The 23,171-nt window shown below is 41.4% G+C and overlaps 1 protein-coding gene across 3 annotated transcripts; it reads right to left on the bottom strand.

Annotated features, from left to right (window-relative positions):
* Window positions 1-22: 22 nt before the first annotated feature.
* On the bottom strand, window positions 23-13,396 carry LOC114450897 (up-regulator of cell proliferation-like). Of its 3 annotated transcripts, XM_028429322.1 has the most exons (4): window positions 13,188-13,396; window positions 7,607-7,718; window positions 7,080-7,223; window positions 23-6,151 (listed from the first exon to the last, which is right to left on the bottom strand). In XM_028429322.1, exons 1-4 carry the CDS (start codon window positions 13,203-13,205, stop codon window positions 1,497-1,499), a joined length of 4,929 nt encoding a protein of 1,642 aa, XP_028285123.1. In that variant the 5' UTR covers window positions 13,206-13,396; the 3' UTR covers window positions 23-1,496. The 3 variants fall into 3 exon arrangements, with proteins under 3 accessions (XP_028285123.1, XP_028285124.1, XP_028285125.1); XM_028429323.1 differs by lacking the exons at window positions 7,080-7,223; window positions 7,607-7,718; window positions 13,188-13,396 and having other exon boundaries at window positions 23-5,813; window positions 6,032-6,184; XM_028429324.1 differs by lacking the exons at window positions 7,080-7,223; window positions 7,607-7,718; window positions 13,188-13,396 and having other exon boundaries at window positions 23-5,810; window positions 6,032-6,184.
* Window positions 13,397-23,171: the final 9,775 nt, after the last annotated feature.

Raw genomic sequence — 23,171 nt, 5'->3', positions numbered from 1 at the left:
TTAAAGACATTCATAGCCAGACTGCAGGTTTTGTCTCCTTTATTTAATCACATGCAATAAATGTAACATGCAGACAGTATCCCATTTAGAACAATAAATCCTTTAAATACTTAAAAGTAGAAGTTCATCAGATGTTTTAATTATATGAGCAATTTAAATTCAAGAAAATCTATTCTCATATAGGTCTCTGTGATGCATGTTTGTGTATGTATATATGACAGATCCATTGGTACATAACATAATTCAGTACACGTCTGTTGTAAGGCACATCATCACGTTTTTACATCTCGTACATGCACTACAAACCTATGAAAACAGTACCCGCTTGAGATCAGCACTCACTGACTCCCACCTTTAATAGTCTACATGACATTTTACGTACATATACTGCTGCTCTTAAACCAGACCTGCTATATATGATCAGATCTCACTTTCACAGTAGTGTCAATGACTTGCCTGTTGCTCTATTATCACAATCACACAGTTTCTGAATATTTTCAATTTAAATTCAGATAACATGTTCTGATCTGTTCATCTACATGCTAACATGTTTTTTGTTTGCTGTGTAAAACGAAATATATTACATAACAGCATACACATTTTTTATTGTTTAAAATAATGTCATCAGGAACTGTTGGGAACTTTCTCATTATCAAATCAAGAAACAAAAAAGTTTGGACACCCCTGAAGTAAAGGGTTCAGCAAACCAGGTGAGTTCTATTGAAAACAAACACAAAAAAAAATCCAGAAATACAATAACTAAATTAACAAATCATTACACTTCCTACTAAGTACACTAATCAATTTCAATGAGCAGGGTACCGACTGTCAAGTGAGCAAACATGTCAGAATACTGTTACTAAATGATTTTACTCTTTTTTGTAAGGTTGATAACTGCAGAGATTTATAAAAGACTACATGAAGAAGAGTTTATACGGAAGTCACTTTATAATAACTTTATAATTTGATATAAGTAACACAACACATAGACAATATAGACAAATAAATGATCCTTCACATGTTTTAATCATTGGACTGTGGCCTCAGATGTTTTAATGATTTCATATCATGTATACTGTTCATGCTGAGGGTCAATGTTTAAAAGTTTAAACATGCTGTGCTATTATACAATATCATATGCAGACTTACTTGACAAACAGTAAATATGCAGATCAAACGAAAATACAAATATTTAGACTGGTGCTCCTGTTAACATAAACACTATTCATGAATAGCATAAATGTTTTCAGTGGTTATATGATGATCATATGAAATTAACACAAAATGCACAAAATGTAAAAACAAAAAACTCAAACAAAAGCACTTCTCTCTTATACTAATCTAGGGAGGTTGTTAAATGTGAGCTAACTATTAAAACTGATTTTCAGCATAATGTTACCATTTGCTGTGTTATTATACTAAAAAATAAAATACAAATATCCCTGGAGAAACAAAGTGTCCCTCTGTGAGTTTTAGGGGAGCGTGTTAGTCTGGTCTCATTTGATGTGAAATGCCTCTCTGAGACTTTTCTCTGCCTGCTCCTTGTTGATATTTCCCCAGGTTGAAGGAATATCAGCAGGTTTTGCATTATATGCTTCAGCAAACTTCTTGTTGTACTTTGTCATTACATATTTCCAGTAGTCTGATGCTTCAAGGCTCACATCTGGAGGAATATGCCAGTCTGGAAAAACTTCATTGTAAGTCTTGTAAGGGTGCCATTGATAGTTTGTAGCACTGCAGCGAAACAGTGAGCGACTGTTCACAAGAGATGAACAAATGTCAGTGACAAGTTTTTCCATTGCGTCCCCCCTGTGTCTTCCCAGACCTTGTGGTTGATGTATTGAAGCCCAGTGCTGCTTGTGGTCTTTTCTTCTTGCATCACAAGGAGCTCCACAGAATGGACACTGTTTACCACAACCAATCACTCTGGTGAAAAGTTCATTCTGTGGCTGCACACTGAGGTGTTTTAGTTTCTCTTTGATGCCTGTTTGTTTAAACTGGTCTCTAAGAGCTTCTGCCATGTCCTTCATAGATGCTGTGAGACACTGAGCAAACTGTTCCTGGTCGGCATTGTTCAGGATCATGAAAGCACCCAGAGCATCCTGGGAAATTACCAGTATGTCTGGTAGTTCTTTACAGATGTCTTTAACAAAGCTCTTCAAGTTGTCGCTCTTCTCTGTTTTTGCCTTTTTGATGGCATCATTTATGCTGCTGATACATAACTGAAGGTGTCTGTCCTCAAACTGAAATGTCGATGATCCACTTGAGAAACGTTTCACTATTTCATCACGTATTTGTGTTTTCACATAACTCTCATAAGACAGACTGTACCTCAAATAATTTTCAAATTTTTCCTTTGAAAGCAAATCCAGTAAGATTGAATACTGGAAGGAGATTCGTGTGCTGAACTTCTCCATTTTCAGCATCTCATCAATGATATTAGGACACAGGTAACGATAGACACAGTCTGTGACTGCTGGCTTCAAGCACTGGTTGGTGAATTCTTCAGCCTTCTTCTGGCACTGGTCTCGTTTATAGAACACATATTTGAAATCAGCACAAAACTTTCCCTTGTTGTTCATCAGACATCTGTAGGGATCATTCACTTGTAGGAAATCTTGGTGCATTTTCTGAAAGCTTCTGGCTGCAGAGCCACAGATGTGCAGTTTTAGAGAAACTTCAAACTCGATGTTTGTCTGAAGATCCTGGTTGTTGTGCAGCTTCTCATCAATGATGTTAAGGATCTCCTGGATGTAAGTTTCATGGTAATTGTTTTTTCTTACCAATTTTTCATTTACAAACTCAGAGGAAGTATCTATGATGCTATCAGCCAGTTGTTGGACAGCCTTTGTGTGACTGTTAAAATTAAACCACCCGTTCACCTTGTCTTTAGCTTTGTTGTAGAATCCTTTAGCTATGTATTTGAAATGCTGTTTTCCACAATCTTGAAGTTTTGTTTTACTCAGCAGTTCACATGCTCGGCTCCCCCTGTGTGACAGATTTGTTCTCAGACAGTGATACACACTTGTGAAGACATCTTTGGGCTCTTGTTTAGAAAAAGACAGTTTCTCCAGTGTTTTACTCCACATCTTGTCAAACTCTTTGTCCAGCTCTTCGTCTGTCATCTGGACTTTTTTCTTTTGACATTCATCAATTAATTCACACACAGCTTTTTCAATTTCTTTTGTGTGATTCTCTTTGATTTTGTCGAGTTCTGCTGCTGCTGTGAGCTGATGAACTACAGACCTCTCTGTTTCTGCTCGAAGGCTCTTTGCATTGTTTGCAAATTCCTCTCTGTATCCTTCAACCAGATACACATGGCCTTCTGTCTGCTTGAAATACTCTGTCAGGTTTTCTAGAAGCTTGGCCTCCCATGTGGACAGCACCACAGAGGCTTCACTTTTCAAACATGAGAGGAGTTTTCTCATGTCAGACTTTCCAGACTTATCTGCAACTGTACCAAAGTTGGAGATTTGTGTTTCTTTTTCTGTCACCCAGGAGTACATCTCTTTTTTGAATTCCCATTCCCATTTGTTGAATTCTGTGCAGAGCTTCATGTATGCGTCAGCTACCAGGCTGTTTCTGAAGCTGAAGATGAAGTTCTCATGTTTGACTGCGTTCCACAGGCTGGTCACCCACTCTTTGAAGTCTGAGATATTATTAGCAGTTAGCTCACATGTCTGCAGTAGCTGGATGATGTTTTTCTTGAGCTCATATACAGCTTCACTGTACCCTGCATTGACTGGTGCCATTGGTGGGTTTCCATTCCAGAGTCCAGGGATGTACCAGTTCCCAGTGTCTGGACTGTACTCCATCACATCAGTGAAGCTCTTGTTCTCCTCTTTCTTCTCCATTTTTGCTGCTGCCTGGGTCATCTCGTTCAACTGCTGCAAGAGCAGCTTCCCGTCTCGTAAGTTCTTCTCATGGGCAGAAACATCAGACACGTTCTGGTGAACAAACTGACATTTAGGCTTTTTGCCCACCTCCTTCATCCTGAGAAAAGCATGGACAACTATTTGTAGGATGTCCTTCATTTCTGTTGAATTCTCCATTGCAATGTTGATGATGGTGACATCACTCAGCCCCACAACAAGTGTTGCCAGCTCGTTGTCATGCTCGTAGCTGTTGTCCAGTTGTGCAAGTTCTGGTGACTTTAAGCCCTCTGTGTCAATGATCACCATGAAGTCACACTTGAGGACTTCTCTCATGTCTTCTTTGATTCTGATGAACAACATGAAGGCACCTCGAGTGCATCGACCACTGCTGACTGCAAACTGCACTCCAAACATGGTGTTAAGGAGAGTGGACTTTCCTGTGCTCTGAACTCCAAGAACTGTGACTACTAGTATCTTGTTCTTTGGAGACACCAAATCACTGAGCTGAGAGAGAACATCAGTCACCCATCTGAGAGGAATGTTGGAAGCATCTCCATCTACAAGCTCAAGGGGATATCCATCACGCAGCAGTTCAGCACAGAGTTTGGGCAGATGCTGCAACTGCTGGCATGATGGGTGTGTTTCTGGAAGAGAAAGTGAAGCTTCATAGATCTGACCCATTTCACGGAAGAAGTGTTCAGTCCCCAGTGAGCTGTTGGAAAGTTGTCGGTCTATTTCTTTAATCTGCTCCTTGTTCTTAGAATTCTTGCACTTTTCTTTGTACTGCTCCCTGAGTCCTGACAGTTTTTCACGAGACACATTATCAAGGTTCATTCGCATCCATTTCAGGAAGTAACACCTCTCTGACCCTGAGCTTGATATAGCATTGATGAAGTATGTCATGGCTGTTGACATGTCATAAGAGTTCTGTTTGTCCCGAAGTTCAGCTTTCTGTTCCTGAAGTTTGCTTTTGTAATCTTCTACATTTTCAGACCCAAGGTTTTTAAGTCGGAATTCTTCCTTCTCCAAGGAGGTCAGTTCTTTCCATATTTGGCCTTGCAGGGGAAGATGATCTTCTTTGTATTTCAGCATGTCTTCTATTCCTGCAGTGATTTCATCTGCATTTTTCTTTGCAGTCTGGCACACAGTATCGTCTTCATCAACCAAGATTCCCAGTTCATGGGCAATGTCAGCCATCTGCTCTATTCTCATCTTCATCTTTGAGTTCTCAACTACATGACTGATGGTTGTCCTCAAACCCTTGACAAAGTCTGCTGCATTTTTCTGTTTTGTCTTAATAATGATATTGTTGTTAGCCAGGCCCAACTTGGTTGCTACTTTTTCTAAACCATCTATACTGAAGCTTTTGCTCTGATGGTTTCCCACCAAGAAGATCTCTGCCTTGCTGTGTGTGCTGGTCAGCAGACTGCACTCAGAATCCAAATTGTCAAAGAAGACAAAAACTGCTGCAGATGTTTCACACAAAAAGGAGTATTGTTTTTCAAATGAAGCAATGTCCCCACGAAGGTTAGCGACAGCCACTGGCTCACTGAAGATATTCATGTTTTTGTTTCCACCAGGGAGATACCAAGTAATCTCAGTCAGTCCATTGGATATTCTTCTTGGACTGTCTCCACATTCCATCTCATGGTGCACAAAGGCGTCATGGTACTGCTGAGAAGTGCTCAGGAGCTTATTGAGAATCTCTGACTTGGACAAGGAGCACTCACCCAGTCTCACAAAAGAAATCATTGGAAGTTCAGAGAGAACGATTCTTTCTTCAGAGAAGCCCTTGGACTCTGAAAGAGACTGAGGTCTGTACTTCTTAACAATGTCCCTCAAGGCCCAAAGCATGAGTGTGCACTGCTGTGTGTCACAGTTAGGAAGTAGCAGAGGCACAGAAAACTGACACATAGACATTTTGAGTGCCATTTCCTGCTGCACAAAACCATCAGAACACAGAAAGAGAGCAGTGATTATGTCGAGCGAGTTTAACGAGTCAGCAGAATTTTGGACATTAAGCAGATCCTCAAAATTAAACTCTGTAGTCACTGGTGCAGCTGCACAGTTTGACTCTGATGTACAACTGACCTTCCTAGCTGTCACATTAACCATCATCAGTTTCTTTAGAAAATACCATGACAAGTCAGATTTACACTTGGATGGTTCATCACTGAGGGTCTTCTTATCGATCTCAAGTATTTTGCTGAGCGACAGCTTCTCTCTGTAGTACTGCCCCAACCCCAGATCCTCCAAAAAGCTCTCCAGGTGCGTCTCTGCAGATAACAAAATGCTATTACTCCTAGTTACAGATACAAGCTAGACTCTAAACTCATAGATAAAAGCTAGAGTGCTCTAAAAAAGGGACCAGGGCCCTTGAAATAAACAATACCCTAACAAACACAAATATAAGGTATTTACCTCATTAATAAGTGCTTTTTACATTTTAGGTCATAGTAAGAGTCATTTGCTGTCACCTGGTCTGTCCACTGCTGTTTGCATTAAAGCAAATTAAAATATTTGTATATCATGTCAAAAGATGTAATTTTTACAGCCCCTAACCTCAAGGCATTAGGTTAATATGCTGAGGAAGGAATCTGCATTTACTTATTGATGCTTAAGTGACTTCTTCTGTTTCCCTCTAAGGGGAATTCAGCTTCTGGACAGCACTGAGGCCAGACTGAAAGAACTCACAAGTTTGAATGGGCGTATTAATGCCAGAGTTCTTCATCTTGTCTGGGGTCTGCGCCCCTTAAAGGAGGGGGTAAACAGTCACAAGACTTTGTCTAATCTTGCAGATGTTTTTACTGCTCTTCCCACAAAACCAAACAGATTTGTCTGTGTGATACTATCAAGACAGTTAAAGTAGCAGTATCTGGTTGATACACTGTGCATCACTAACTCTGGCAGTTTGTAGTTTCCACTAAGTTTGTAGATCTGTACAAAAACTATAATTGTATTAGTGTGTCATAGGCTCAGTCTCCACTGATGCAGCTCTTTTTGTTTAGTTTGAGTGATGTCTCTGGTTCTATGATAAAAGCAAAAATATATACAATGCAATATATATATAAGAACAAAACCCTATCAAAACACTATAAACTAAATACTTTATTAAAGCCTGTTCTTTTTGCAATCATGTAGATAATAACAACAGTCATACTAAACCCACAAAATGTATTAGAATTGTGTTTTTCTTTTCCTTACTTTTGTGCTCAGCCTCTGGTTGGCTGTTTGTGTCCATTGTCCTGCAGCAGCTGGTTTCAATGTACTTCTCCACTTCACCAGAAGGAGCGTCCAAATGCACAGACACTAGTTTGCTGCTTTTAATATACACTGTTTTAGTCTTCCCTGCGGAAATAATAATGTTTATAATTTTAGTGACTTCAAAAGATAAGATAGGTAAGACAAGACATTTTGGATCCTCAAGAGGGAAATTGCCATTAAGCATAAGATACAGCAGTTTATTTGCATCATACCATGAATATCATGAAATAAAAAACACTAACAACACTAACAAATAGGAGTATTATACTGTTGGTTTTATTACTGCATAAAAGAAGTTGTGCTTTTTATTATCTTTTTAGCATAAGTGTCATGAAAATACTATGGAATACAGTAGTACAGAGAAATTTAAATTACAGGTGGTCGTATGGGGGCAGAGAAAAAAAAACACAGCAGCAGTCCTATGTGATACTGTTGTTGTCTAACTACTGTCAGTGCACAAAGCTGACCTTCAACACCCATATCAGTCTGACAGGGATCTTTGCAGGTAGAACTTGGTGTTGATGGAGGATCCTCTTCCTCACAGTAAAGCTCAGTGATTGAATCTTCATCACTGACTCCCTTTTGATAGAATAAAAGAAAGAGAATACACATTTACATATTCACAAACAGACCACCTTTGGCAAAGCAAGCTTTATTTATATAGCACCATTCATACACAAGGCAATTCAGAGTGCTTTACATAAGATGAAAAACATTAAATTAAGAAGGAAATTAAAATCATAAAAAAATAAAATCATAAAAAACATCAAATAAAATCAGGATGATTAAATGAGTGCAGTTAGGACAGCAGTCAAGAAATTAGGAGAACGCTGCAGTAAACAAATGAGTTTTCAGGCTTGACTTAAATAAAGTGACTGTTTGAGCAGACCTCAGGTGTTCAGGAAGGCTGTTCCACAGGTGAGGGGCAGAATAACTGAATCCTGCTTCACTCTGTTTGGTTCTGACCCTGGGTACACACAGTAGGCCTGTCCCTGATGATCTCAGGCGTCTGGATGGTTCATAGGGAACCAATAAGTCCAGGATATATTTTGGTCCAAGACCATTCAGTGCTTTGTAGACCAGGAGTAAAGTTTTGAAATGTATCCTTTGACTCACAGGAAGCCAGTGCAGTGATTTGAGGACCAGTGTGATGTGGTCCATTTTCCTGGTATTACTCAGAACTCTAGCAGCAGCATTTTGGACCAGCTGCAGCTGCCTGACGGATTTTTGGCTAAGACCTGTGAGGACGCCGTTACAATAATCTAGCCTACTGAAAATAAATGCATGAATAAGTTTTCCTGTGTCTTGTTTGGACAGAAAGCCCTTGATCCTAGCAATGTTTTCAGGTGGTAATAGGCAGACTTAGTAATGGCTTTTACATGGGTGTTAAAGTTCAGGTCTGAGTCGAGAATTACACCGAGATTTCTGGCTTGGTTGTAACCTTGTAACCTTGTAACCTTCAGTGACATGGAGTCAAGGTAAGCACTGATCTTAGCTCTTTCATTTTTGGGGCCAAAAACAATCATCTCTGTTTTGTCAGCATTGAGCATTGAAAGTTCTGGCTCATCCACTCATTGATTTGTTGAGTACACTTACTTAGTGAGTGTAAGGGACTGTAGTCATGTGATGACACTGATATATTTACCTGTGTGTCGTTTGCATAGGTGTGATAGGAGATGTTGTGATGTTCTATGATCTGAGCTAGGGGCAGCATGTAGATGTTGAACAGAAGTGGTCCAAGAATGGACCCTTGTGGAACCCCACATGTGATCTTAGTTCGGTCAGACTCATAGTTACCAATTGACACAAAGTAGTCCCTATCATGTAAGTAAGATTTGAACCAGTTTAACACAGTGCCAGTAAATCCCACCCACTGCTCCAGCCTGTCAAGCAGCATGCTGGGATCAACTGTATCGAATGTAGCACTAAGGTCCAGCAGTACTAAGACGGAGACTTTGGATGCATCATTATTCTGGTGCATGTCATTTAAGACCTTAATAAGTGCAGTCTCAGTGCTGTGGTGCTCTCGAAATCCAGACTGAAATTCATTAAAAATATTGTTTTGCACCAAAAATGCATGAATTTGTTGAAAAACAGCCTTTTCAATGACCTTTCCCAGAAAAGGAAGGTTAGATATTGCCCAGCTCTCCTCCAAGACAAGCTGTCCCTGCTGCATGTTCCAGACTCCATCTGCCGGTGGATCACTGACTTCCTGACAGACAGGAGACAGCATGTGAGGCTGGGGACGAATGTCTCGGAAACAAGGACCATCAGCACCGGTACCCCCCAAGGCTGTGTACTTTCCCCTCTGCTCTTCTCCCTGTACACCAACTGCTGCACCTCCAGCCACCAGTCTGTCAAGCTGATTAAGTTTGCTGACGACACCACCCTCATTGGACTCATCTCAGACGGGGATGAGTCTGCCTACAGGATGGAGGTGGACCGTCTGGTGTCCTGGTGTGCTGACAACAACCTGGAGCTGAATGCCCAGAAGACAGTGGAGATGACAGTAGACTTTCGGAAAGTGCCAGCTCCATCGCCCCCCCTCACCCTGACAGACACCCCCATCTCCACAGTGGACTCTTTCCGCTTCCTGGGTACCACCATCACCCAGGACCTCAAGTGAGAGCTCACCATCAGCTCCCTCATCAAAAAGGCCCAGCAGAGGATGTACTTCCTGCGGCAGCTGAGGAAACTCGAGGTGCCAGCCAGGATGATGGTTCAGTTCTACACGGCCATCATTGAGTCCATCCTCACCTCCTCCATCACAGTGTGGTATGCAGGGGCCACTGCCAGGGACAGGCACAGACTGCAGCGTGTTGTGCGCTCTGCTGAGAAGGTGATCGGCTGCAGCCTGCCATCTATCGAGGACCTGTACGTCTCCAGGACTCTGAGGCGTGCAGGTCGGATCACAGCTGACCCTTCTCACCCTGGACACGGACTCTTTGAGCCACTCCCCTCAGGCAGGAGGTTACGGTCCATTCGGACCAGAACCTCACGCCACGAGAACAGCTTCTTCCCCTCTGCTGTTGGACTGTTAAACTGTAATTAATGCACTGCTCTGCACTGCCACTTCAGAAGGTCACTTTAGTATAGTCACTGCACAATGACGACTATTTGCACTGTTTACTCCATCTTGCACTACTTGCACACGAGTACCACCTCACCGATCCATGTGGTACCTGTTATATTATTACATTATTACACTGTTCCATTCGATCATATAAGGGTCTATGTTTACCATTTCATCTGCACAGTATTTTATGTTCTGTTCATTGTATGTCTGTTACGCCATGTCTGTCATGTAAATTTAGCCTTACTTTAGTTTATTTACTTAATTTTATCTTAGTTTTTATCTTATTGCATGTTAATTGTCATTTGTTCTTTGTATGCACCAATCACTAAGGCAAATTCCTAGTAATGTGAACCCCCTTCACTTACATGGCAATAAACATGATTCTGATTCTGATTCTGATTCTGATAATCTCTGAAAAATAGGATTGTCTTGCATTTTTTAGTTCCTGGTTGTAGTCATGTAGGCTCTCTTTGTAAATGTTATAATGAACCTGGAGTTTAGTTTTTCTCCATCTGCGTTCTGCCTGTCTGCAGACTCTTTTTTGAGCTTTAACCAGTGTGGCATTTCTCCAAGGTGACTTTTTCCTTCCTGACAGAACTTTGGTTCTGATTGGGGCAATTGAATCAACAACAGTCATAACTTTGAAACTGAAACTGTTTACAAGGTCATCAACTGGAGCTGTGGGCAGGGTTGGTGATGGTACAAAAGCCTGTGTTAACAGTGCACAGGTGTTATCATTAATATGACGCGGCATCATCATGTGCATGTGTGTGATACAATCAGACAGAAATCACATCTGCTGGATAAACATCCACTCTTTGTACACTTATGCAGCCCCATAAGCACAGAGCTATGCCAGCTAATACTAAATAGTTCATAAAAATATTAAGCTGACAATAACAACAATTCTCACTGTCATGTATGGGAAGCTGTTTAAAACATAATTCATACTTGGTCTTACATTTGCTATCATACTCTCCTGCATGTAGAATCTCACACACATGCTATTCTCTTATATCTTGTTTATGTTAGTAAATGTGAGCGAGTTTGATATTAAATGTTAGAGCAAGTATGAATTGAAGCTGCAGGCAGCGATGAGCAGGCCCTCAGCCGCCCCCCTCCCCTATCGAATCGTCTCTTCTCTCCCCCATTCCTGTCATGTAGGACACTGAAGTACACCAAAATAAACCTTGAAAAAAGACAGGTCGTCCTACCAGTAGGTGGCGCAGTGAGTGTACAGATAGCATATCAATCTGTTCAGAGTCTGATGTTTATCACAGCTGTAAAATTTCATCCACTTTGGAAACAGCCCAAAATACATCCATTTCCTGTGCATTCGCGTGATGGGTCAAATTTGACTTTATGTACGTTGCAGAATATTTTTCCAAGAAACGTTTTTTCTCACCTCAGCCTGATACACCTGTGTACTGACATTCATGCCCGTAGGTAGATATTGTCACATTCTAAAGAGCCATTAGGCCATGCCCGCTAGTGGCGACAGTAACAACCTGCAGTTTTTGTTGGGGGGTCATTTTAGACAAAGTTTGGTGAGTTTTGGAAAATGGCGAGGGTGTTACTTTTAACAAGACTTTTTCAATTAATTTTAGTTTTAGTCACTCACCAAAGACTGGATTTGGTTTAAGTTCAAGTTCACTTGCCAAAATTACAGCAGGTGAAGAAAATCTGCTGTATGGGAGGTCATCCAATCAGAAAGATAGACTGAGAGTCTACATTTGAGTTAAGATGACTAATTAGTTAAAAAGTCAATCACGGCAGGGAGGATGGTTGTAACCCAGATTGTCCGGTCTGTGAGCATCATCTTTTTCGTCATGTTTTTACTCGTTAGTTCACAATGAGCAGGGATTTCGTTTTAATTTGCAATGTCGGTGCATCTTAAATTTATCTGTGGATGCTCTCATTCATCCAGGTCATAGTCATTTCCAAGAGTTTAAATCGAGGCAACTGGACTCAAGGATTGTTTTTTGAAGACGTTTTGCCACTCCCCCTAGTGGCTTCTTCTGTTTTGCTGCAGTGCAGCCACTCCCCCAAGTGGCTTCTACAGGTCGCTGGCGGAGGGCGGTGCTGCTGCACTGCAGCAGAACTGAAGAAGCCACTAGGGGGAGTGGATGCACTGCAGCAAATCTGAAGAAGCCAAGAAAGACACCATTAATTCATGCTGCAGATTACTCAGTCTGAACTTTCACTTCTTTAAATCATCTCCTGGATATTCATGGGTGTTTTTGCAGTAAAGCCTCTGTCAGTGACCTCTGTCTCTGGTTCATGTTTGGGGATCTGCCTCTTCCTCCTCCCTCCGTTTACTCTGCAGCTCGAGGTCTTTGGGCTCTGCTGCTTTATGTTTGTCTAAATGAGTTGTGTTTCCACAGTGGCAGGTCGCTTTCCTGCACACCTCACAAATAGCAGTTTCTTCTTCTCGTCTATCGCTCGAATAACTCCAAACAGCGCTCCTCTTCCTCTCTGCCATCTCCAGGACGCTAGCTGTACTTTACAGCCAATCAGGAGCTCCGTCTGCTCCGGCAGAGTGGAGAAGGAGAGGGAGGGGCGGAGTGTGCCTGCGCACTGAGCAGAGTGAGAGAGGAGCGTGTCGCGAGTAAATACGAGTAAAGTAGCTGAAGGTGTTAAGAGAAACGTCCACAGAAATATCGATCTCATCAGGCTAGTATCGAGTAATTACTGATCCTAACGTTGGTATCGATAGTATCGATATTTAGATCGATTCGCCCACCCCTATCGTAGTGGTTCAGATTGAGCACTGAACACTGCTGTTCAACAGACATGAGAGTACATGAGAAGCAGAACAAGCCATTTTGACCACTGAACATGTTAAATATTGAATTAAGTATGCAGTTATATCATATCATAGAAATAAAACCTCATAAAAGCACAGAAAACATGCTAAACTCCACACAGATTATGCAAATAATTTTTTCCAAATTAAAAAAAAAAAAACCTACCTTTGCAGGAGAGGCCATGCTTCAAGAAAATTGTCCTGTTTGTGTTGAGTCCTCTGAGCCTCTGCAGTGCAGCAGCACCGACCCCTCCTTTTATACACTGGGAAACTACTTTCACTTTTGTTAAAGGTTTTCCCAGTAATCACATGACTATGACAAACCAAACACAGCTTGTAGGTCATTTCATGCTGTTAAACAAGAGCCACATTGACTTAATGCCATCATTTTATTAAATACTTTTTATTAAAATATTACATGTATGTGCACCATAGGGTTAGATCTTCATTATCTTAGTTTCAGTTTATGTGTCAGCACCTGCAGCAATAGTTTGTTTTTTTCTTTGGATGTCAAGTTGCCTGTGATATATAGTGCTGTTTGAAAGTTTGTCCGGTAGATTTTTTTTTTCTATTATTCGAATGACACAAATATGTTACTTCCTCATTTATTTATTTAAGACTAAAGGTTTCTGCTGATCAGTTGTGCACAACAGTTTGGATTGTTTGGATTTTAGCTCATTCTTTTTGTACAAAACATCTTCAGTTCTAAACTCTTTGGGGGTTCCCGCACATGAATGCCTCGTTTCGGGTGCCTTCACAACATTTCAGTTAGAATAAGGTCAAAACTTTGACATGACAATTTCAGAACATTAATTTTGTTCTTCTGTAACCACCACCGGTTTTTCTTGCTGCATGACCCACTTTACCTTCAGCTCACAGACAGATGTCTGACATGTCTGTGTTGAATTCTCTGGTATAATTCAGATTCCATCAGTGAGACAAGACAGGCCTGAACCGTACCACCACCATGTGTTCATATACTGGACTGCAGCATCATTCTTTCTTCTCATTTAAGCTATTACTCTGGTCTGTTCTGGTGTCATCTGTGCCTCAAATATTTTTAGAACATCACTGCAGAGAGCAGTGTGAGAGAGGCCTTTAGCTGCTTACAGGTTAGCCTGGGTTCCTCTGTGACCTTGTGGCCTGACTTGTTTTATAGATAGACCACTCCTGAGAGGGTAATGGTGGTTCATGCTACCATACAGCATCTTTTAAGCATTTTTCAGTTATTGGCAAGCAGACAAGATGGCAAAAAGACAACATATAACTTATTAAAAAGTTTATTAATTTTACTTTTTCCTCTTATGGGTACATCTTTATTAGAATATTTAGCCTATCTATTATTATTGTGAGCAAGACTCCACAAACACACTTATATTTTCTGACGAAGATTAACTTCCGGACGTAGTTGGGCATTTAAACCAGCCCCACTCACCCCTACTCCAGCTGTAAGTCAGCCATTTGAGCATTTATTTATACACTGCTCAAAAAAATAAAGACTTCGATAAGACTTCTGATTGGCTTGCACGGCTTTCTCCTTCTTCCTACACTGCCACCCACGGGCCTGGCGTAGTTATGACGGCTCTTGGGAGCATATTTATTCAGCTTAATGTAAATGGAAACATTTTTGAAAACGATGATGTGTGCACGATGTTATTTTGGAAAACGGAGAGAAGGAAATATTTGTTTTTCAAAATACCCGGCTATGTGTAAACAGGGTCTTAAAGAACACAATGTAACTCAGTATGTAAGTCAGTCACACTTCTGTGAAATCAGCCTGTCCAGTTAGGAAGCAACACTGATTGTGAATCAGTTTCAGCTGCTGTTGTGCAAATGGAACAGACAACAGGTGGAAATAGGAGGCATTTATTATTTAAGACAAGCCCTATAAAGGAGAGGTTCTGCAGGTGCTGACCACAGACCATTTCTCTGCTCTCATCATTTCTGCCTGGTGTTTGCTCACTTTTGCATTTTGTCAGTGCTCTCACCCCTAGAGGTAGCATGAGGCGGTGTCTACAACCCACACGAGTTGCTCAGGTAGTGCAGCTCATCCAGGATGGCACATCAATGAGAGCTGTGGCAAGAAGGTTTGCTGTGTCTGTCAGTGTAGTGGGGTGTGTACTTTCTTCTGCGTTGTGTAATTAAAAACCAACTTCTCTCTTGGCTCAGCACGCCGTTTATTAGTGCCACACTGGAAACACAGGAAAACGTCTTGTATCCTGAGTTTTAACAAGCTCCACAGTGACATGAAAAATTAGCACTACAAGACAGCACTGCATTTAAGCTAGCAGCTAACAGTTTGTAAACCGGACTGCTTAATTTACAACATAGGAATGTGGACTTATGACAGCAAAGCAACAAAGTAAATTACTTATTTCTGTGGAGCTTACTAGACTCGGACTTACCACACGGACAGCACATTTAAGACTGGTGACAAGGGTGGAGTATCCCTTGCCAAGTCTGCAAAGACCCTCTAGAGGGCACCAAAACCCCACTGTCAGGAGTTATTAACTCCTTACACTAGCACAGTGTACAGAGCATGGAGGAGATACCAGGAGACATGGAGGGGGCCGTAAGAGGGCAACAACCCAGCAGCAGGACCGCTACCTCCTCCTTTGTGCAAGGAGGAGCAGGAGGAGCACTGGCAGAGCCCTGCAACATGAGCTCCAGCAGGCCACTAATATGCATGTTTCTGCTCAGACTGTCAGAAACAGACTCCATGAGGGTGGTATGATTGGCAGATTAACCATTGGTGCCCTGTACTCTTCACAGATGAGTTCAGGTTCACACTGAGCACATGTGACACACGTGACCGAGTCTGGAGACGCCGTGGAGAACCTTCTGCTACCTGCAACATCCTGCAGCATGACTGGGTTTGGTGGTGGGTCAGTAATGGTGTGGGGAGGCATTTCTTTGGAGGGCCGCACAGTCCTCCATGTGCTAGCCAAAGGTACCCTGACTGCCATTAGGGTACCAGGATGAGATCCTCAGACCCACTGTGAGACCATATGCTGGTGCAGTGGGTCCTGGTGTGGAGCCGTATCTTCGCCCCCTGTGGGCAAGTCATTTTATTTCCTGCTTGGTCTCTGTTCTCTCTCTCCTCCTTTACAGGTCTTCTGTGGAGGCTGCATTTTGTCTGGGTGGAGCACCGGGCTGATTGGGCACACCTGCTTCCACTCCTCCACCCATCTCCAGCCCTTCTTAAGGACCTCTCTCACCTCTACTCCTCATCAGTTCTTCCGTGTACCTCGCGGTAACAAGACCGGTCTTCACCACAGACTGTCCAGGAGTTGACTGATGCTTTAATCCAGGTCTGGGAGGAGATCCCTCAGGACAACATCCACTGCCTCATCAGGAGCATGTCCAGGTGTTGCAGGGAGGTCATACAGGCACGTGGAGGCCGCACACACTACTGAGCCTCATTTTGACTTCCACTCAAGTTGGATCAGCCTGTAATGTGATTTTCCACTTTAATTTTGAGTATGGTTCCAAATCCAGACCTCCGTGGGTTAATAATTTTGATTTGATTTTTATGTTATTTTGTCCTTAATGTATTCCACTATGTAATGAATGAAGATTTTCAACTGGAATATTTCATTCAATGAGATCTGGCCCCCCTCCTCTTCACCCTTTACACCTCAGACTTCTGCAACAACTCAGAACTGTGTCACATCCAGAAGTTTGCAGATGTCACAGCCATCGTGGGGTGTGTCAGGGATGATGGAGAGGACGAGTACAGGAATGTTGTCAGTAACTTTGTCACCTGGAGTCAGATGAACCAACTCCAGCTTAACACCTCAAAAACTAAGGAGCTGGTCATCAACTTCAGGAAGTCCAGCCCACAGCCACGTCCAGTGACCAACAGGGATGACGAGGTGGAGATTGTAGACAACTACAAGTACCTCGGGTTGTGGCTGGACAACAAGCTGGACTGGACATGCTGTACAGATCACCTGTACAAGAAGGGCCAGAGCCCGCTGTACTTCCTGCAAAGACTGGGAGACTTCAACATCAGCAGGAAACTCCTGTGGATGTTGTACCAGTCTGTGGTGGCCAGTGCACTTTTTTATGCTGGGGGGGTAACATGAACAAAAGGTTATGTAGTTGGCATGCAGCTGGACTCCCTGGTGACAGTGGCAGAGAGGAGAACACTAAAAAAACTTCTGGCCATTGTGGACGTTGCCAGTCATCCTCTGCACACTGTCATCAGTGCTCAGAGGAGCCTGAACAGTAACAGGCTGCTCCTCCCCAAGAGCAGGACTCAGAGTTGTCTTCTTTTTGGTCTTCTGTCCTCGCATACTTCACTTATATGGACTCCAGACACCACTGCTCTAACCTTTGTTCTCACCTTCTCTCTCTGCACCTGCTGTCTCCTCTCTGTGCTGGATGAAGGTCATCCCTGGCTGTCAGCCACAGTGGTGGAGTGCTGATGATCTGGACAGCTTGCCAACACCATCAAGTCTTCTGCATACGAAAGTCTTGTAGAGTCAAACGCTGAAGCTGGGTCATGCAGGACAATGATCCCAAACACAGCAGCACGTCTCCATCAGAATGTCTGATAAGAAAATGATCCAGTTAAAGTCTTGACCTCAACCTGCATGATTCAAACTGAGAACAGCAGATTTGTAAAAGCATTGACTTTAACAGGTTGTGGTCAACAAAACACAATTTACTGCACAAAACTGTACTGTGGAAGTTTCATTATTTTATTGTTTCTCACAATAAGAAAATGTAACTGATGTATGATCATTTTCATTTAGAATGCAGTTTGTGTCTTCTAGGAAATAATGGAAGTGGTTCCAGGTGCTTTCAGTCAGATCCACAGTCACTTCTGATGTCAACGTCTCATTTCAGACTCAGAGGAAGTCTGCAGCAGGTCACAGAGCAAAGAAGCTGGAGGATCAGTGTGTGACCTCAGTGTGTTCAGTGTTTGTGTAACAAATGTCATATGAAGTGAAATGTTGTCTGTTTTCATGCTGCATATTACCAGCACCCACATGCTGCATACTTCTCTGCATGTGTTGTCATGAATCTTAGGTGTTGCACAGAGCCTGCCACCTGCTGGTTGTGTAGCACCCAGCAATCAATACAACAAGAGATATATTAGTATAATATTGCATTTGATACATATTTCAATGTTACTGAATGTATACTGTGTCAAAATGTGATCATTTCCTTCATCATAAAAATTACAAATATGTCACATTTTATTAACTAGTGTCCAGGACGCACAACTACAACCAGGTATGAATACAATAAACCTATATAAAACTTGAAGCACTAAATAATGACATGTAATATATGCATATTTTAAATTTGTGGCATTTTTTAAACTACTTCTCTCTTTTCCTTCTCTAAAATCTTTAGGATAAGTTTAGGATGATAAGTTTAAGAGAAGTGTAGGATATAGTTAGGTATAGATAAGTGACTGTAAGTTTATTCTATGCTCTGATCAGCCAACATTAAAAACAGCTGTTTGATGCCATGGAAATGTGGACATGGTCTGCAGCAGTGTTTAGGATGCAGCTCTGTGTCAAAGTAACATCCACATGATCCAAACCACTGCACAGCACAAGAGCTGCTGTTTGATGCTCTGACTCAGTCATCCAGCATCACTATTTGGCCCTTGTTAAACTAATTCAGATTGGTGCACACATGCACATTAAATGTTCTACTTCACACATCAGATTCAAGAAGTAACTGCTCACTTGCTGCCTCATATCACCCATTGTGACAATAATCAATGCTGTTTTTAATGCTGTGGCTGATGGCTGCAGATAAACGATAATTAATGATAAAATAACTTCATGTTTTTCTGCAGCTTTTAAAAAGTCTTTGCTGTGTAGAAAACAAAATTATAGTAAAGTGAAATAAAATACAGTAAAAAAAATAGTAAAATAAAATAGAGCAAAGAAAACTAAATTATAGTAAAATAACCTAAAATAAACTAGAATAAAATACAGTAATGAAAAACTAAAAATAACATAAATTATTAAAATAAAATACAGTAATGAATGAATACTAAATTATAGTAAAATAACATAAAATACAATAAATACAGTAAAGAAAACTAAATTGTAGTAAAATAAAATACAGTAAAATATAATACTGTAAAGAAAACTAAATTATAGTAAATTAACATAAGCAGCTAGCCAATAGCCTGGACACGCTTAGGGAGCAAAGTAGTTTCTCACATAAAAGTGTTAGGTGAAAGATTTTATTTTGTATGATGTTGTTATGTGGTGTGGGTCCACATATCTAGAAGTGTGTCCCTAATATGAAGTTTTCATTTCTGTATGCATATTACTGTAATGTGTTTTATAAGTACTTATGTGTTAAGTAAGTTTTACAGAAGATCAAAGGAAGACAGGTATACTGAAGGTATTGAGAAGTGTGTAATTTCCCTACTTCTCATAGACTTTTGTAATTCATTTCCTTTGTTAGCTGTTCTTTGGAGACAGCTCTGGTTGATATCAAGCTAAGGTTGTAAATCTAGATCTTGATTGAAGTAATGTGTTCATCCCCTATGACCCCATTTTACGACCCACCCTTCCTGTGAGTTTGTTTTCCTGGTCACTTTCAGATTTGACCCACAGCTTATGAGATGTTAGGACTTAAAGTGAACTTACATGGGGGAAGAGGTGTAAGCTTTTATGGGGCGTCATAAAGTCACTCGTATGGTACAGTGATCATTCTCCTGGAGAACTTATCTTCAACTTAGGTTTACGACTGACAAAAGGGGACCCCCTGCTATTTCTTTCTGTTTTATCCTGACTCTAAGGTTTACCCATTACCAAATAAGGTAAACTAAATATCAGTTGAGCTGACCCCATTGGTGCAGAGTTAGGGAAGGACATGATTTTATGCGATCTCAAGATAGGATAAAAGGTGTTTACAAGAATGGCATATTGTTCTCTGGCTGTGAGGCCAGGCAACCACAGAAGCTTCTGTTTGTGTGACTCAGAATTTGTTTCTTTACTGTTAGAATAAATTGTAATTTTGAGACCAGATATTGTCCACTTCTTCTTAATCAAAGAACCGGGGAAGATAAACGAAAGGATCCAGAAGATTTTTTATGTCCCCTAACAAAAGACAGCGAGAATGAGTAAGAGGGGTTGGGTCCCCTCTGTGAATCGCCACCTTATCGTGGTGGAGGGGTTTGCATGCCCAAAGGATCCTTGGAGCCATGTTGTCCGGGGCAACAGCCCCTGCTAGGGTTTCCCATGGCAAATTGGTCCTAGGAGACGAGATACACCAGGGGTAACTTAAATTGGTCGGGGGCCACTCCAGACCTTGTGGCCCTATGAGGGCCTAAGGGGCCACATCAATTTACTGTCACCAAGAGCTCTACCTTCTCTACAGTCCCTGGGTTTACACTTCTCTGGTCTCTCTATCACGCAGAGTGGAGTTCGCCCCAATACGCGCAGACACACACACACGCGGCATGTGCGTAATGCGCACGACTCTCTCTCCCTCTCTCTCTCTTTGAAGTTGCACTTATCACTCACAGTAAAACGGTTGATACTCACCACGAATCTGACTCCACTGAATCAGCTGTGTGCCTCGTTCTTACTCTCTGATCCTTCTGTTCTCCGCGTTTAGTCAATATTCACGCTTGAAATTATTTTCCTTTAGGACGCCTTTTTCTTTGCACTTCAGGCAGGTTCGTTTCCACGGAACTCCCCAAAATATCCTGCTGCCATCTTTGAAACTGTTCACCAAACACCTTCATTGCTCAGAGTCGTACAACAATTCTGTCTTCTGAGCTGCGCTCTCGCACCAACAACAGCCCGAGTAGGAGCGCCTACCTATGATCTTTGCCATTATTTTTGCTGCACAAAATAAATCATTTTTGTTCATATTACTGTGGTGTTATTCAGCGGAATGTTGTGGGTAGTTTAAATTTATATGAAAATTTTAAATCTTACATTTACAAAAAAAGATTTGGGCCGGATCAGCCCGAGTTTGACACATGTGAGATAGACTAAGAGCGATTCAAACCAGCCCTATGGACATGATCATTTTAATTCACATGGTCTCATTGATTGACAGGCCAAATTATTTTGTAACTTTATGTTCCCTTTTTGTAGATTCCAGGACTGCATGGTGAGGGTGGAAGGCCTTCAATATTCTCCCAGCAGCAGGAGGCTCTCATGCTCCTTAAAAAAACTCCCATTAGACTGCATCAAATACAAGCAATTGTTGGAGAGCATGCAGAGGTTGGAGGAAAGCACAGTGTCAGCCTTTCCAGGTTTGTGTGAAGCACCCAGAGACAAATTCCATTTTAACAGACTCTATAGAGATTAAATGGAAGTGAATATATTTGATAGATTTTACAGTCATTCAGTCAGAAAAATTAAAGTAACAATAAAACAGCTGCATTTGTCATCTAAACAAACAAACAAGACTCTTGTGGTGTAATAGTAACACATCTATCCATTGGCTGGAAGATTCCAGGTGCAAGTCCTGGCAGGAGTGTGTTGGCTGTTTGTCAGATGACAGATGTAGTTTGTAACATGATGTTTGATTTGTCTTTATGTACTAACACAGCGTAGAGCAATAATAATATACTTGGAATAGAATCCTTGAAGACTCTGTGACCACCAGATGGCAGTTTTGTTCAGGTTTACTCTGCTACAGAGATGTTAGTGCTTCATGTACACTGTTACACCATTTGTTTCTTACACTGTGGCTGTCACACACTGCACAGCAGACACCAAAGTACACACTGTGATGGAATACCTTTCAAACCAGAAGTAATCATTTTTGTAAAAGTTCTGAGTGAGTCACATTTTTATAATCCGAAAACATAGATCAGTGTCACACTGATGGCTGGTTGTTGTAGACAGTACTGTATCTCTTCCCTGATGGAAGCAGACTGAAGAAGCGGTGTTAGGGGTGGTTGGCCGACATTAGTCTTCTCATTGAAGCCAAATAACTCTATTCTGGTCTCATCTGTGCTCCAAGTATTTTCCCAGCAGCCCTCTGGTTTGTCCACATGAGCTTTAACAAACTGCAGATCGGCAGCAGTGTTGTTTTCAGAGAGCAGTGACGTTCTCCTTGCAGCTCTGTCATGCACACCATGGTTGTTCAGTGTTCTTCTGATGGTGTTTTCATCCACATGAACATTAGCCAGTGTGAGAGAGGCCTTTAGCTGCTTACAGGTTAGCCTGGGTTCCTCTGTGACCTTGTGACCTGACTTGTTTTGTAGATACACCACTCCTGAGAGGGTAATGGTGGTACATGCCACCATACACCATGCATCTTTTAAGCGTTTTCCAGTTATTGGCTAGCAGACAAGATGGCAAAAATACAACATATAACTTATTAAAAAGCAAAAAAAAAAACAAAAAAAATGTATTAATTTTATTTTTTCCTCTTACAGGTACATTTTTCTTAGAATAATTAGCCTATCTATTATTATTGTGAGCAAGACTCCACAAACACGGTTATATTTTCTGGCGAAGATAAAAAAAATATATGTGGATTCCAGCACACAGAGGTATTAAAAGGAAATGAAATAACTTGCTTGCTGTCTAAACAGCCTCTTATCTATGAACCGTGTTAAACCAATAGTCCAGAAAAAAATCATGGCAGCTTGGCAACAACATTAGGGTGAAGGGAAGAAAGGACGCCGTCTATATAAAATTAAGCAGAAATCCATCAATACACTAAACAGCTATAACTGAATGAGATTAGGATGCGCTGGACTAAATAAGACAATGTGTAAGAGCCATGTTTGTGTAATTGTAAATAGGCATCAGAGGCATTAGGGGGCGCTAAAGGGGTGGCGCCCGTGGCAGGGCCACAGGCTGCCACAGGTGATTTAAGTGGGGAAAATTAAAGCATCCGGTGCTGATGAATGGGGAAGCAAACAGTTTTTTGACTGTATGAAGATTGCTTTGTGAACGGTATTATTTTGTTGTTATGAAGTTGAAACTTTAATTTATTTAATCTGAGTCAAGAGATATTATTTTACGGCAAGATAGAATCCCGTTTCATTCATTCAAATACACGTCAAACAAACATTGGGCATCAGCCGGTAGCTGCATGTATTGGACGTAGTAGCTACACAATACATTTAATAAGAAGCATCCAGCGGAGGAAGAGTCAGTGAAACATGTTTTTCAGCACCGTAAGAAATATGAAG

The sequence above is a fragment of the Parambassis ranga genome, chromosome 18 (genome assembly GCF_900634625.1).
Source record: "Parambassis ranga chromosome 18, fParRan2.1, whole genome shotgun sequence".
NCBI lineage: Eukaryota > Metazoa > Chordata > Actinopteri > Ambassidae > Parambassis > Parambassis ranga.
Note: the sequence above shows the minus strand (reverse complement) of the source record. Positions and strands in the feature narration are given on the sequence as shown.

Bases quoted from the DNA above. Each gene is read 5' to 3' on its own strand.
- LOC114450897 (XM_028429322.1), bottom strand. The intron at 7,224-7,606 runs GTCAGCTTTGTG...TTATTTCCGCAG, and splicing joins GACTGATATGGGTGTTGAAG to GGAAGACTAAAACAGTGTAT. The intron at 6,152-7,079 runs GTAAGGAAAAGA...TGTTATCTGCAG, and splicing joins ACCAGAGGCTGAGCACAAAA to AGACGCACCTGGAGAGCTTT.